Here is a 15,477-nt window from a genome sequence, read left to right on the forward strand (position 1 = left end):
AATTAATTGCCTGAGATACTATATTACATTTTATGGGACACGTTTAAATATAATATACAGGTTAATTTATTGTAGGTAGGTAAACCTAATTAAAATGAGCCATATAAACTAAACTTTACAGAGAAATAAAAAACGTTTAAATTGTATTAATAATATTATTTAAAAATATAAATAATTAACCAAATAGTTTTATGTTATGTAAAAATCCTAAAATCGATACAGCATTTACATGGTAAAACTCCATTATAATGGTTTTGAAACGAAGTTGTTGGTTTTATGTTCTTTTGTTTTTAGAATTATTAATAACCATGTCCTTGCTTATTCATACAACGTGGTTTGTTAGTAATTTTGAACAATCACAAATACCCAGGCTTTGAGAAAAATACATAAAAATTTGTCTTCACCAGGATCGAACCCAGAACTCTCGGGTGGAAGGCCAGCACTCAGTTTGACTGCACCACGATTCAGTCTTTTAAGTAGACAGCTATCGAGTTATAAATCTATCCTCATAACGATCTAAAATCCACATAAATATAATATGTTGCCGATCGTAAAAGCACCTTTTTTTAAAAATAAATTTATATTATATACTTAGTAGGTAAAAAAAAATGTTTTTTTATCAGTATTTAATAGATTTGAAGAAAATATGTAATAATAAAAAGATCTATGATTGCTCAAACGCCAAAATAGGGTTCATTTGTCACCTTGAACGCATTCTTCGATAAGCTCTATTTTATTATTAATACAACGTTTTTATTATCTCCTATTCTTGTTTGTCCGGTGGTTGTTTGTCCAGTACAAATCTTGCAATCGATTTTTAACTAACTTCCCGACTAGCTAGACATTTGAAACTTTAGAATATATCAGAACACGATGCCAATGCATTCTTTTAATACTTTTAGCCATCTTTAAGCAGAATTGAATTCATTTTCAGTTAATTCTGTTTTGTATGGAAAGTTATTTCAGAAAAATCCGTAAAAAGTAAAAGACTATTATTGGTTGCTAAGGGGGTGGTCCTAGCAACTCAATTATTAATATATACGTGCGTTATTATGGAAATCAAAATGAAATGTCAAAATGACATTTCAGTGTTCTATATTAAATTTGTTTTTTTGTTTTTTGATTTACTTCATATCAAGTAGAAGTTTGAGCATATTGAGCATAATAATTCAACAGAAAATTTAAAAACCTTGTATATAAAAAGTTCTTTTTATCTTGTAATAATTATTTTTAATGTAGGTACCTAATTAGAATTTACGGTAAGTCATTTTATTTGTTAGATCGATTATAACTGCTAATATATATATTTATTTAATACTGTTGCCTAATATGGTCCGCCACTGATCATAATATTTAACAGTGTGTAAGAGATACCTTCGTGAATGTGAACATTTCATATTAAATGAAGGGGGAGGGTGATTAGGCTAAACGTAGTATGCAATATCAATTTTTTAATTTGTAAAATGTCGACCATCCCTTATTTTCGACAATATAACAAATATGTTAAATAGATTAATTTTTGAATAATGTTCACGAATTCACTGAAAGAAAAACTACTAATCATCATTATAATATTAGTATGTAGGTACTGTGGTTTCCCAAAGTATAAAAAAGGTTTTTTTATACTACCTCTTATTGTCTGCTTTGTGGGACATAACTACTTAAGAAATTAACAAGATAGAAATGCTAAAGTCAATCGTTATGGACCAAGACTTTGAAGCCAGCTTCGCTTTACGACTTAATGTTATAAAATGTAGGAAATACCAAGCCCGCGTGACTGTTCTCAAATACCGCTAATATCGATCTGCAACACTGTGTCTGACTATAATAATCAGAGCTTCGAACCGGAACTGAACCGAAAAACCTTTATTTTCGTCGGAACAAAAACCGAGAAAAAATCGGTTTTATCGGTTCGGTACATGTTCAAACACGCGCGTGTCAATCATTCACGATCGTTCGACGCATCTCGATATAATTCTCATAATTTACAATATACTATTTTAAAAAAATGGCTACGGTCGTGCGGTATAATCATTGCTTTGGAAGCGTGGCGCCTGGCTATCATACAAGTATCATAAAATGTTCTTAATTATGGTAGAAAATAAAATTTTAATACAAATAAAATCATTTAAAAATTAGTTACTCGGAGCTGAACCGAAAACCGGAAAAACCGTTAAGTACTTATTTTTTCGGAAGAAAAACCGGAACCGAACTGATATATTTAATGTTTTTTTTTATTTTAATGTCGTTAATATTGATTTCTACGTGTTGGTGTTATCTACTATATTATTATGCATGTTTAAAAGGATGTTGACATGTTACAGACAGAGGACAATAGAAACAGATGTCATTGTTAAATAGGTTTATTGTAGAAGCAATTTGGGACGTAGAGTGGATAAAGTACGTACAAAAAAGCTCAGCAAAGCAAAATGTATGCAAAGATCTCCGGAAACGGATGTTTAGGGAGCTTTTTCATTTATCTTTTTGTGCTTTTGAGGCCGCAAAACAGGGCCGTATTCACATCAGTTAAGCGTGCGACAACACACGGCGTACCTATGTAACAGAGCGCTGTCAACGGTGGTATTTAGGGTAATCAGAAATAAGTATATTGTTTTTAATGGCTTTACTGGGAAGGTTATGTTATGAGTCTGACATTTTTTATTTCATGATGTTTTTTTAAAGAAAATGTTGTAGTTTAATTAAATGTAGTTACATATATATTTTATTTACTTATATATTTATTTGTGGGAGAGCTTAATTTATATTAAAAAAAACACACAAAGAAGAAGATTTTGTTATATGTCTAGATAGAATATATATTTACTCTATCGTGTGTGTAGTATGCATGATGTACGTGATGTTATGAGAAATATATAATGTAGCCGTAGGGCGTAGAACAGGGAACTCAGAAATAATGGAACTGAAATACCTAACGGGTGTGGAGAAGCAGGCAACCGATCTCGAGTGTGGAAGAATACACAATACACTTAAACATGTATCAAGAATACGTCATACGTCGAATACTGACAACTGCTATCGGTTTATGCACTGACGCTCATTTAATTTTGGCGTATTGAAGGTTGCAACACACACTATCGCACGTCTATTACCATGCATGGTTCATTTTCGTAGGACACTCACACATTCAAAACCCTGCGTCAAAGTGTACTGTATTAGGATATAGCCTATCGAAATACTATTTATTAATTATTTGTTCTGTGGCGTAGGCCGTAGTCGGTGGCAATTTACCTATGGAAAATAAGACAGCCAGTTTGATTTGATGATGATTTGTGCGACAGTAAGTAATATTAGGCATATGACGTGTAACTAAAACATTATAACGAAATTTTATATCATTACTTCTGTCCCTGAAACAATGGTTGAAAATATAAAAAGACTTAATGACTTTTAAACATGATCATATTATTTTAATCATAGCCACACTTGATTAAAAAAAACTGAAGATCGATTATCATAACGTAAAGTAGTAATGATTATACTTTGACATATAGTACATTGCTTCAAGGTTAATTATGCAACTGATGGTTTGTCCTTCTTAAAAAAAAATGGTATTCATTAAATGCATCTGTAGTACGGATACATCAGTGTCATTCGTTGTGTTTTTAATAATCTTGTACCTACAGACCTCACTCGGGTTCTATATTATGTTTACATGCATTAAACTGCCAATGGCTTTCTCACACTATCCATACAGTGACGTCCCTAGACAAAATGCCGCCCCATTTTTTTATACAGTATTTTTCATTATCCTTTCATGACTAAAATATCTAAAAAATGTTTTGTATAGATACATTACCGACAATATAATTACGAGTACCTACCTTAGATTATAGAAAAATTTACCTACTAAATCAAATTTAAATGCCATCTCTGCTCCAATAGAAATATTGTGAGTACGGTTTCAGATACATTTAAAAATACACCTGACAATTTCCAAAATTCGCGAGTGACTGGCAAAAATATTTGGATAAAATTAGGCAAGTGTGTACCTACCTATAATTCAAAAATTTCCACGTGTCATTGCTGGTCATCAAGGACGTGACCTCCAAGGACAACGGAAGTAAACTAGACATCGCGAACCCAACAAAAATACATGCATGTTAAATCATTTTGATTCCACCCAGTGAGCTGATTTTTTATTTAAAGGATATTTCCGTTATTACTAAGTTTAGATACATATTTCCACGCGATTAATTCAAGAAGAAATTCATAATGTATTTCATCCCGGATGTAGTTCGGCTTTCATAGCGTATTTCCGTCGTATTTTACAACGTTTTTATTAGCTCGTATTCTTATTTGTCCGGTGGTTGTTTGTCCGGTACAAATATTGCAATCGATTTTTAACTAACTTCGTGACTATCTAGACATTTGAAACTTTTAGAATATATCAGAACATGATGCCAATGCATTCTTTTAATACTTTTAGCCATCTTTAAGTAGAATTGAATTCATTTTCAGTTAATTCTATTTTGTATGAAAAGTTATTTCGGATGAAATCCGTAATCCAATCCACTATTATTGGTTGCTAAGGGGATGGTCCTAGCAACTAAATTGTTAATATATACGTGCGTTACTATGGAAATCAAAATGACATTACAGTATTCTATATTTGTTTGTTTGTTGAAAAATAGCAAAAAAATGATTTGTTGACAATTGCCTTATTTGTCCTAAATTAGTAATACATAGAATTGTCAAGTTTATTTGATTCAACAGATAATTTAAAAACGTGGTAAATAAAAAGTTCTTTTTATCTTGTAATTATTTGTGTATTTTTTGTAGTCGAAGATGTTGACACACAAAAAATTGTCATTCATAATCTTAATTCTACCCTGTGCGATCCCCCATACTCACGAGCGTGGTGAACGAAAGTGAGTCAACAGTGAGGAGGGGTGAAAAAATACAAGGGCTGGATTATGCTGACTAATGGCCGCGAGATGTCTTACGGAAAGCAAGCCACACTGTTTGAATTAAAACTGTCGTGAATAAACGCCACAGATTATCCAGGATTCTGGCAAAACCTTTAACGTCTTGTTTGCTCTAATTACTAAACATTACTAAGTATTTGGGCGATAAAATAATTTAAAGAAATGTTTGTATTTATTTTACTGTAACCATCTGACCAATTATTACAACGTTTTTCTTAGCTCGTATTCTTATTATTTGTCAGGTGGTTGTTTGTCCGGTACAAATCTTTCAATCGATTTTTAAATAACTTCCCGACTAGCTAGACATTTGAAACTTTTAGAATATATCAGAACACGATGCCAATGCATTTTTTTAAAATACTTTTAGCCATCTTTAAGTAATTCTGTTTAATTCTGTTTTGTATGAAAAGTTATTTCGATAAGTACCATTATTGGTTGCTAGGGGGTCCTAGCAACTAAATTATTAATATTAATATATACGTGCGTTACTATGGAAATCAATATGAGCTACGGTAGCATTGTATCGAAGTATTAGCACTTATTGTAACAATTACAAAGCCGTCTAAACAGTCAAAACTGTCTATCTCGCTCTAAAATTGAGCATAGCCAAGAGAGGTGCTGTGAAAACATAGCACTTATCGTAACAATTACAACTTATTGTAATTGTCACAATAAGTGCTAATACTTCGATACAAACCTACCCTAGATAGCTGCCGTAGCGGTCGAAAGCAGTTTTGTGTATAGAATAGATGTGCAGGTGTCACTGACTTCCACATTTACCCCTCCTACAACGTATAGCTTCTCATGGGTTCGATCGCGGAATAATACACTTTTACGGGTGGATTCCCCATTCCCAGACACTTCGCACGTTGGGTCTAGCGATAAATACCTGGTATGAAGGTATACTGATATTCATCTACGAATTATTGCAAGCTGTCCTATCCACAAGTGGTAATTGAATATCATAATTGTTTAGATCGTTAGTATCCATTTCTGTTTTCCGAGCGGTCTTGTTTTTTAGTCATGCCGTATACATTAGATTCTCCAGATAATTGCACCAATCTATGAGTGCTATGGGTCTTCCAGTGCCCACAGACTTTTGTATACGACAAGAGAGAAGTGGGTCCAACCCATCCATAAGGCTGTTCGACAGCCAAATCAGTCGGGTCAGGATCCTCAGTCATGAGGTCCTGACGAAGAATAAGATAAAGTTTTCATTTCATTTTCATTTGCCTAAATAATTTGTACACTTTTCCGTTTCTGAGGGGGTGTCCGGCCTCACCACCCTTGTGTGTGCGCCTGTACCCACAACAGCACTACTACTAAGTGAACAGACAATGACACAGGTAGGTAGGTACTCTGTCCTTTTACAGTAGCTAGGACATGGATCCAGCTTCAAGTTCAAATCTTCGGCTTAAAATTAGGTACCGGAAGACACCGATGATATTCGAAAGTATAATTATAATACAATGCAAGACTCTTAAGTGACTTTAAAAATAAAAGCTTACTTATATAAGCAATAATTACTGTCATACCGATGTCACAATCATGTCACATGATCTTGTTTACGTACCCACTGACAAAAATCGACCCCCTGAACGAATGCTAATATTTTTTTTTAGTAACCAATACTTATGTTGATATCGATATCACTAGAGACATTTTTAAGTGGAGACCACCAAACAACATCGCTGTACTGTGTCACCGTAAAGTAGACAGTGTTAGCTACCACTCAGCCACTAAAGAAGGCACTTCAAATAAGATGAGACAACGAGTTTTCTTTTTACATTTCATCTGACAAGCCGTGATGAGGGTTAATATTTAAACTGAACATTATTTCACTTGAGGTTTAATTTATAATGCACCGTGCAATATTAATCAGACAGACAGTTAAATGACAGCCGTGGTATTAAATTTAGCCCACCTCGTTATTATTAGCGTGTCATCTTTTTCGTCTTATTCTGTAGTGGTCAGGTCCGGGCGTATATCGTGGAGTAAAAAGCGATAAACACTCTCCAAAGTTGTGTCGGCAGCATGGCCCCCACAAGGGGGGCTGACAGGGCTCTACCCTGGGAGCCACCGGGCTTAGGTGGGCCCGGCGTTGCAGGTCGAGCAGTTAAGTGAGATAAGCACACACCACAAATTTGTTCTAATAATAAAAAAGTAGCCTGTGGCGCTAATTTAAAAAATGTTAGTATGTGATGCAACTTGATGTGCTGTGATTGATATTCACGTGCTTTATAATAATTATGATGACGAGTGCTGACTTCTCAATATTTCAAGTGAATCTATTTAAGAATAAATAAAAAAAATACTCTTCATTTTACCTCGTGGAGCCGTGGGGTTCCGCGGAACACTATTTGGGGTGCACTATTGTAAAACATCACACTGCCCTTAACCTTGGGGATGGGTAGGAGGCCCGATAAACATCCTGGCCCTGGAGCCCGCTTCATGATGTGGGGGCCATGGTCTGGAGTGTCCCAGGAAGATTTTTTTGTAATATTTTTATTCAGTGTGCTTTTCGGAATTTGGACCGAGTGGCTAGTGACTGGCAATGATTTTAATTAACTGCATACTATTTTGTTTTGCAAATTGTCATATGCATGTAAAACTGCATAATATCACAAATAGGCTCATTAAAATACCATGTATGCAGGTACTTGATAGCAAATCCTATTAAATATTAAACCGATGGCCATTAAAACATCGCTAACCAGCACGTGACATGATAGCGACCGAGTTCGTTGGAATCAAAACGTAATAGGCTATTATATTAGTTTACCAATGGAATTATTGTGTTATCGTCAGATTAAATCAGATATTTGTTCATTTGAAATAATAACGAAGCCGGATTTAATCAGCTTTCAGCGGATGTGTAGGATCACATGGATACCTGTGTTATGCAGAATTAAAACCCCATCCTGGGCACGTGGGAATTCACGTTAATTTTGATTTGTGACCGGTAGAAAATTACCAAAATGTGTAGGTACATGGGTCGTCCAGATGCAAAACAAAAAGTAAATGTAAGACATTAACTTTCTAAGTTGATTGTACAGGCTACCGCTACGGGAATATTTTTCGTCTCGAACCCAACAAAATTATAGTATTTTTGATTTTACATTTTATAGTAGGTAATGCACTATAATAATTATAGTACGTGTTGGCAACACTAGTACTGACAGTACTGTACAGGTTGCCATCTTCTTCTATGCTGATTATAGGACAAAGGCGTAAAAATTATAGTATTCCTTTATAAAATATAGTACAGGAACATTTTCCGTATTTTGGCATACTTGGCGCACTATTATAGTATTTTACATTTTTCCCGGGTTCAAAATTATAGTATTGTACTATAATTATAGTACGGTTGGCAACACTGGCACAAAAATATAGTACGCGTTGTCATCTGTTGAAAATGTATAGGTTTTTTGTTTCTCAGAAAAAAAATAACGGAGAATTTGAGAAACTCCGCGATCCCTTTTTATTCGGGTACCTCACCTCTTCCGACAAAAAATGCTCACCGAAGAATTCAAGAAATTTCATTTTAAATCAAAATCGAGGGATTTTTTTTACGTTTTTCGAGCATTTTTTTCCCTAGTTCTCCAATCTTCTTGTACTTTGCACCAATTTTTCGAAAGAAAGTTTACTGTTTTAAAATGTTTCCAATATTCAAAAATTATAGGTTTGTTTTGGGCGTACTATATTTATATACCTGTTTCATACAAATTATAGTAGTAATAGTACGCTACTATATGATCGAGTATCGACTGTGCTAAATTTAAATTTATATAGTTTTAAAATTTTTGGGAATCCTTTTGGACAGATCAGATGGTTTTGGCCCGCCCAAGTCGTAACAATTGGGTTGCGGACTTCTCGCAAACGCAAGAAAACCCTATCATCATATTCTTTGAGACCAAAGAAGGATCGACGTTGGGTCGACTGTACTTAGACTTTATGTGGCGAATACTTCACTTTGCGTGCGCTTTGATACTATTATTCAACGACATCTGCTGGCGAATAGCTATATTAAAATGCAATAATTTAAACATAAGGTGAATCCTTATACCAACAGAGGCACCTAACGGAAAAGTACGAAGCCAGCAATTTGAGACATTTTTTTTTGATAATTTACAATTTCAACTGTATGAATTAATAAATTTAATAATGTATTAAAAATTATTTAAAAACATTAAAAAGATATTTTTTTTAAGTCAAAGATAAACTTACAATTATTGTAAAAAAATGTGAATTTGTTGCAGGGTCCCATCTTATTATTACATTATATTTTATGATCATATTTATTAATAAAATTTAGTCTACTAAGTTTTCAATTTTTGACCGTTTACATTTTTAACTAATTCATCGTTTTAATATTTTTTATATTTATTTTAAAAAACATCGATTTTTATAAAAATATAAATGTGTATAACTTTAAATCCTTTTTATTTATTAATTAATACAGTTGAAGTTGTAAATTATCAAAAAATGTCTCAAATTGCAAGCTTCGTATTTTTCCGCTAGGTGCCTCTGCTGGCATGCCTCTCCCCCTTAATTGTATATTAAATTTTGTCGTTACTGTAGAAATAAATGACAATATTTATTATTTACTTACTCATAAAAATCTATGCTCATAATGATTTTAGTACAATATAATAATAAGGTAAAATATAATTATTTTATATACATGTCGCAAGACAAATTATTAGGTACATGCTAGTGACATTTACCTACCTACTCAATTACCTACTATAAAAAAAGTTAGGTATGTTATGATTGATTATGTGGTACCTATATTACTAATATTATTGTGTATTCATAATAAATATTGAGAAACCAAATCGTATTCATTCAATTAACATGAGCAATGTTTCAATGCTCTTTTTTCGCAATATAAACGTCACATTTTTACTATTATAATAATTCGCTATGTAGGATTTTTTTAATTAAATTTTATTGTTAGAAGTAAAATTAACCAAAAAATTCCTTCGAGCCGGATTTGAACCAGCGACCTATGGATTCCCACAAGACTTTGATAACTCTACAGTCCACCGCTCTACCAACTGAGCTATCGAAGGTATACGGGGCGGTGGCAAAAATAACTAATTTACGACGGAAGTTTTACCTACACTCATTGTAGGTATAATAATAGGTATGTCAGATTATTTAAAAAACTGAGAATAAAATATTTTATTTTCAATTAGATAGGTAGGTAGGTATTCTATCTATTAATTATTGTACTTGCACTAATGGTGGAACAACTTAATCTTGTAATTGCGCAGATTGCGATTTCTTCTACTGCACACGAATTAGAAAGGGTAAATTTTATTATTGTTACCATTATTATTTTCGACTGATCTTGGAGGAATAATAATTTAGTCTATGCCATATACAATAGGTTCGTATCATTCAACTTGAATTGAACAAATCAAATGGCACCGTTGGATTTGGGACCGTTTGGTAGAATGTCCACGGAAACGCTTTTCTGACGTTAGACAGATCGTCATTAGTCTATGAACCGTCCGAATCGGTTTGACGTTTCATGTCAAACCATTTCTGATGGTCCGAGAACGGTTTGATTTTCAATGATACACTGAACCAAATGTCAAATCTCAAACCATTTCCGGTGTATTTATAACTCATACAATTTGTATGTATATTGTCTATGGTTTAGTTTGATTTGTTTGATTTAGGTTGAATGATACGAACCTTATAGTTCTATAGTATATGGCATCATAACTCTATAGTATATGGCATCGTTTTCTATCGCTCGGTGTCGCCTAACAACGTCATATTTTCCACCAAAACTTCCGAATTTCACACTTATACCGAATATGGTTCCTACTTATGTTTATAATTATAGCAAAAGAAAGAATATTATTATCCCATGTTGCTGTATCTAAATTTAAAAATGAATGTTATTTTTAATTTTATTACTTTTATAGGTCATACCTATTTGGCAACAACTCAATAAATTGAGAATAGGTTGGTTTATAATACCTAATATTATAATTTGTAGGTAACCTATCTACCTATGTTGATTTTTTTCCTATTGATTTTAATTCCTATTTATCTTTTTGTTTCAGCAAAACTACTTAATGAATTTTGGGTACCTGCCTCAGAGTAATTCAGAGACGGGCAACCTCAGGAGTGAAGACCAACTAAGAGAAGCCATCATATCATTACAGGTAGGCTGCGCAAACCAATCGCTAATTACATACATACCTAGTATTACAATTAATAATGTTCGGAATAGAGGACACTAAGAGGAAATTCATTTTTAATGATAGATCCTTGTTCACTTTTTAGTACCTACTATGAGGACATTGTAAAGAAACCATCATTATAATACCTATTATCTTGCCCATTTTCTGAAACTCTGACAGAGTTAATTACAGAAAATATTACACCATATCAAAAAAACCTTGAACAAAAAAATTTGAACTATTTGTAGCAATTGTATTAGATCTCAAGTCAAACAATTAACAATTACCTGTTGAACATGTTGAACATAAAATAATCAAAATACACATTATATTATATAGGTACAGGCGGACTTCGACTTACGAACGTTCGACTTTCGCACAATTCGCTATTTCGCACATTTCAAAAAAATCGTTTTTTTAAAACGTCGCGCCGTGGGGTTAAGATATCCCCTTCTCGCTCGCTCACAAGCAAGTGCATTTCTTGCGTCACTTGCATCCTCCTCGCACCCGTCACTTTGCTTGTGAGCTAGCTAGGATAGGTTTAGTCTTGCGAAAAGTATATTACTCTATGGTCTTGCGCAGGAGCGCATGCGGGCGTGTTATGTTGTGCGTTTTGCTAATTTTATTCATTTGAAATATTTCACCCTAAAAATTTATAAACATGAGTGAGAAACGGAAAAACTGCAGTGTTGATACGAACAATAAAAAATCAAGGACTCAAACTTCTCACAATCGAGGCAAAGATGGAAATTATTAGACGTTCTGATAGCGGCGAATCTTTTGCTTCAATCGGACGTTCGTATGATACTAACAGGTCTACGATATGTTCAATTTTGAAAAATAAAAATAAAATTAAGGTATTCATTCAAAATTGTGGAGATATATCTTTAAAGGTTGTTTCCAAAAGACACGGCATAGTTATGGATGAAATGGAATAATATATGTCATCATGGATCGACGACCAACATCAAAAAGATGTCCCTCTGAATATTTCAATTATTCAAACGAAGGCTCTTAGTTTGTACAAAGATTGGAAGGCTAGATTAAAAGAAGATTCTAACACGATTTTTCAAGCAAGTAACGGTTGGTTTATATTAAATTCACTGGAGAATCGGCTGATGCGGATAAAGATGCTGCAAAATAATTGCAAACCCCACTTAAACATGTCTCTTAAACATCTTATATTTACTTGATAAATAAATATTTCAAAATAAACACAATTTAATTTTTTTTTACTTCCCTCTACTCTCGAACATTCAACATTCGCACACCTTTTCAGGAACCAATTATGTGCGAAAGTCGAGGTCCTCCTGTACCTACATTGATGAATACGTACAAAGTGTTTGAAGTAGCCGAAAGGTGAAACTCGATTCTCAAAAAAAAATAGATACCTACTCAAATAGAATAGGACAAAAGTTAAATCAATTAGAATTTGAATGTTTTTAGTTGAAATTAATAAGTACAAGATTATGAAAGGATCTAGAATTTGTTTAACTTTTGTGACAATTTCTTGTTGATATTTTATATTATACATTCTCATTTGCTTTGATTTTCAGGAATTTGGGCACATACCAATTACAGGAGCAATAGATGAAAAGACTAAAGAATTATTGAGCAAGCCTCGATGCGGCTTGCCAGACGAGGTGGACTCTTCGAGGCGGAGACGTCACAGAAGATTCGTTCAGCAGGGAGCTACGTGGAACCACACAGATTTAACATGGAGGTTTGTCATAATCTGTTTGTACTACTAACAATTTGCACCAATAGTAAAATTGTCTTAATTCTTAATACACGAAGACAATAAATACCCAAGTTAAAATGAATAAAAAAATGATGCATAAATATTATTATAATACTAGCTGACCCGGCAAACGTTGTTCTGCCATATAAATTATTTGTAGTGAATATTTTGGTTGTTAAATAAAAAATAACGAATGTATCGTAAGTGTGTGGGTTGGGATATATGACAGAAAGAGGAATAGAGCGCTGTAGACGATGACCGCCGATAAAAACAAAAAAACATCAACCATTCATTTTCTCAATTCAAAATGAGTAATGATGTTCATAATGAATGAATTACCTGTGACAGGATCTCGTTGTTTAATGTTTATGCAATATCCGTCTTGTCCCTTCGAGAAAATTAGCGGATATTGGAGAGCGTCGTATGAACGGTGTGTGTCAGCGATGAACTCCAGATTATTGTTTCTTCTTCGAATCACGATTTCTCGCGTCGATGTGCGGTCGCCAACCATGATTCCAGCAATGTCGTCAACAACAGGCGCATTGAATCGAAACACGTGCTCTCCAGCTGGTGTTTTATCAGGATTGATGACAATAGCGTGATTGTCACTTTGCAATTCGTGCATGTGTGCTTTGAAGAATTTTAATAATTCATTGTTCTCATTCAACAGGGCGTCCAGTTCGCCCACGATGCGCCTGGCATTAGGTGAATTGAGGCTATTGTAGCCGCAACGTGCATCCACATGATTGATGTCCTCACCGCCCATGAAGTACATTTGTAAAAATTTATGTGGTTCGTTTGACATTGGCAGCAATGAGCCTACTTTGTGGTATACTTGGCCTTTGATTTTGAACGTAGAATGGAATTGTTGACCATTTGCCGCAGTATTGTGAACTATTTCTGTTGCTCCGAACGAAGTCTTTTGGAAGCATGAATTGAATGTGCGAATGGACTTCAGGAACAGGTTTGAATCTGGAACCGTGCCGATGAGCAAGCCGGTCAATGGTTCTGGTGGTATCTCAATTTCTGGTAGTTGCACTTTTCCTGATGCGCAACACATCCCGGCTGACTCATGTTTGAATTTGAGCGCATGACAATGGGGACATTCTTTGTCCATAGCACCAATCAGTACTTTCGGATGAGCGGAATATTCAATATCTGGCTCGTACGCGAGACTAAGGAACGAAGCGGATGTAAATGTTCGATGTACTTGTTGGCGTTGTCGGTCATTTGCTCTGCGTGTGTTAACTACGAACCGGCGCGCTTGGCACCGTTCCAATTGTCGTTGTTGATTTCGTTCAGCTCGTGCCTCTTGTGATTGGGATGCACGCAATTGCGACATGCTTACACGCACATTTTTGTTATCTTGTTGGATTTTTTCGTCTGTTCTTTCTGCTCTACTATTTCGCATGTTTGTTGCTTTATTTGTTCGACGGCCCAAATGGCCCCCCTTGCGTCTTGATGGCATTTTGCACTGTAATACACGCACATAAAAATAGATAAATTAAAATAAATCGTACAAAATTTTGCACGCACTGCGTTGTGATATGCCGAATGAAATGTCAAAATGACGCGACGCTTCTCTTGAATTCTTCTCGGACGTAGCGCCATCTGTCATTCAACAACATAAATAATTTCGTTCTGTTTGAAATACGAACGACGGTTAAATTTGTTCATACAAAAATAATAAAATCGCGATTAAAAAATGGGAGGGTGAGGGTAGGAGGATGAAAATTTGGGGTTATAGGTATTTTTTGATGCAAAATAATAAAAAAAATACAAAAAGAAATTTTCAAAAAAATAAAAGAAAAAATTTTCTGGATAGAGATACCCTAATCATCTAGCGGTATGAAATATACTTGTTGACCTATTCTCATACCTAACAAATATACATACAAAAATTCATAAAAATCGGTCGAGCTATTTCGGAGGAGTTCGACCACAAACATCGTGACACGAGATTTTTATATATGTGACGTTAAAAAACAAACGTGGCCATCTCCAGTCACTGACTTTTTTGAGATTTTTGGTTGGTATGACTGCTTGTGTTGTTTTATATAATAATATTCACTTCAGACATGTCTATCTCCTTATTTTCTGCTTAAAAAATCAAAATAAAAGTTGTGATTTTTTTCAAACTTAGTCATCTCCATTGACTTTTTATATCAAACGTGGTCACATTCGTCTTAGCCAATCACGACGTAGCACTTTTTCAGAATGGCCAATCATGTCGTGGCATTTTATCAATATGGCTCCCATCAGCAAAAAGTTTTCTCTGTATATAAGATGTGCTCTTCAAGTTTTTAAGCGAAATAATTGTCAAAGAATGGAAAATAATCCAAATAAAGTTTGAAATAGTGTCTCCAGAGAATGCACGAAAGTTTACCAGATCAAATTATACCATTAAACGTTCAAAGAAGACTGAAAAACGGTAAGTAAATTTTGATTTTCAAACGTTTTACGACAGTTAGCATCTTAGAACCTCAGGGCTGTGCTTTGGCTGTTCATATTTTAAGTTCAGTTTTAAAGCTGCATAATATCGTGTAAACTGGTTCAGTCATCTATATTTTTTCATATATTTTTATTC

At 34.1% G+C, this 15,477-nt stretch overlaps 1 protein-coding gene and 2 non-coding genes across 4 annotated transcripts in view; 1 reads left to right on the forward strand and 2 right to left on the reverse strand.

The window, feature by feature from the left end:
* Mmp2 (Matrix metalloproteinase 2) overlaps window positions 1-15,477 on the forward strand; it is a 514,155-nt gene that overhangs the window by 223,560 nt on the left and 275,118 nt on the right. For both annotated transcript variants that reach the window (XM_085944250.1, XM_085944249.1), the window contains exons 3-4: window positions 11,030-11,131; window positions 12,706-12,872. In XM_085944250.1, the coding sequence (XP_085800376.1) occupies window positions 11,030-11,131; window positions 12,706-12,872 (269 nt within the window). The remainder of the gene's footprint in view (window positions 1-11,029; window positions 11,132-12,705; window positions 12,873-15,477) is intronic.
* On the reverse strand, window positions 8,769-8,871 carry LOC147074060 (small nucleolar RNA U13). Its single transcript, XR_015070424.1, has one exon. It is a non-coding gene; the product is annotated as a small nucleolar RNA U13 (small nucleolar RNA).
* TRNAY-GUA (transfer RNA tyrosine (anticodon GUA)) lies at window positions 9,928-10,021 on the reverse strand. The gene is made up of 2 exons: window positions 9,985-10,021; window positions 9,928-9,963 (listed from the first exon to the last, which is right to left on the reverse strand). It is a non-coding gene; the product is annotated as a tRNA-Tyr (tRNA).

Source organism: Rhyacophila brunnea, unplaced genomic scaffold, assembly GCF_057557595.1.
Source record: "Rhyacophila brunnea isolate RB1 unplaced genomic scaffold, BYU_Rbru_1.0 scaffold_17, whole genome shotgun sequence".
NCBI lineage: Eukaryota > Metazoa > Arthropoda > Insecta > Trichoptera > Rhyacophilidae > Rhyacophila > Rhyacophila brunnea.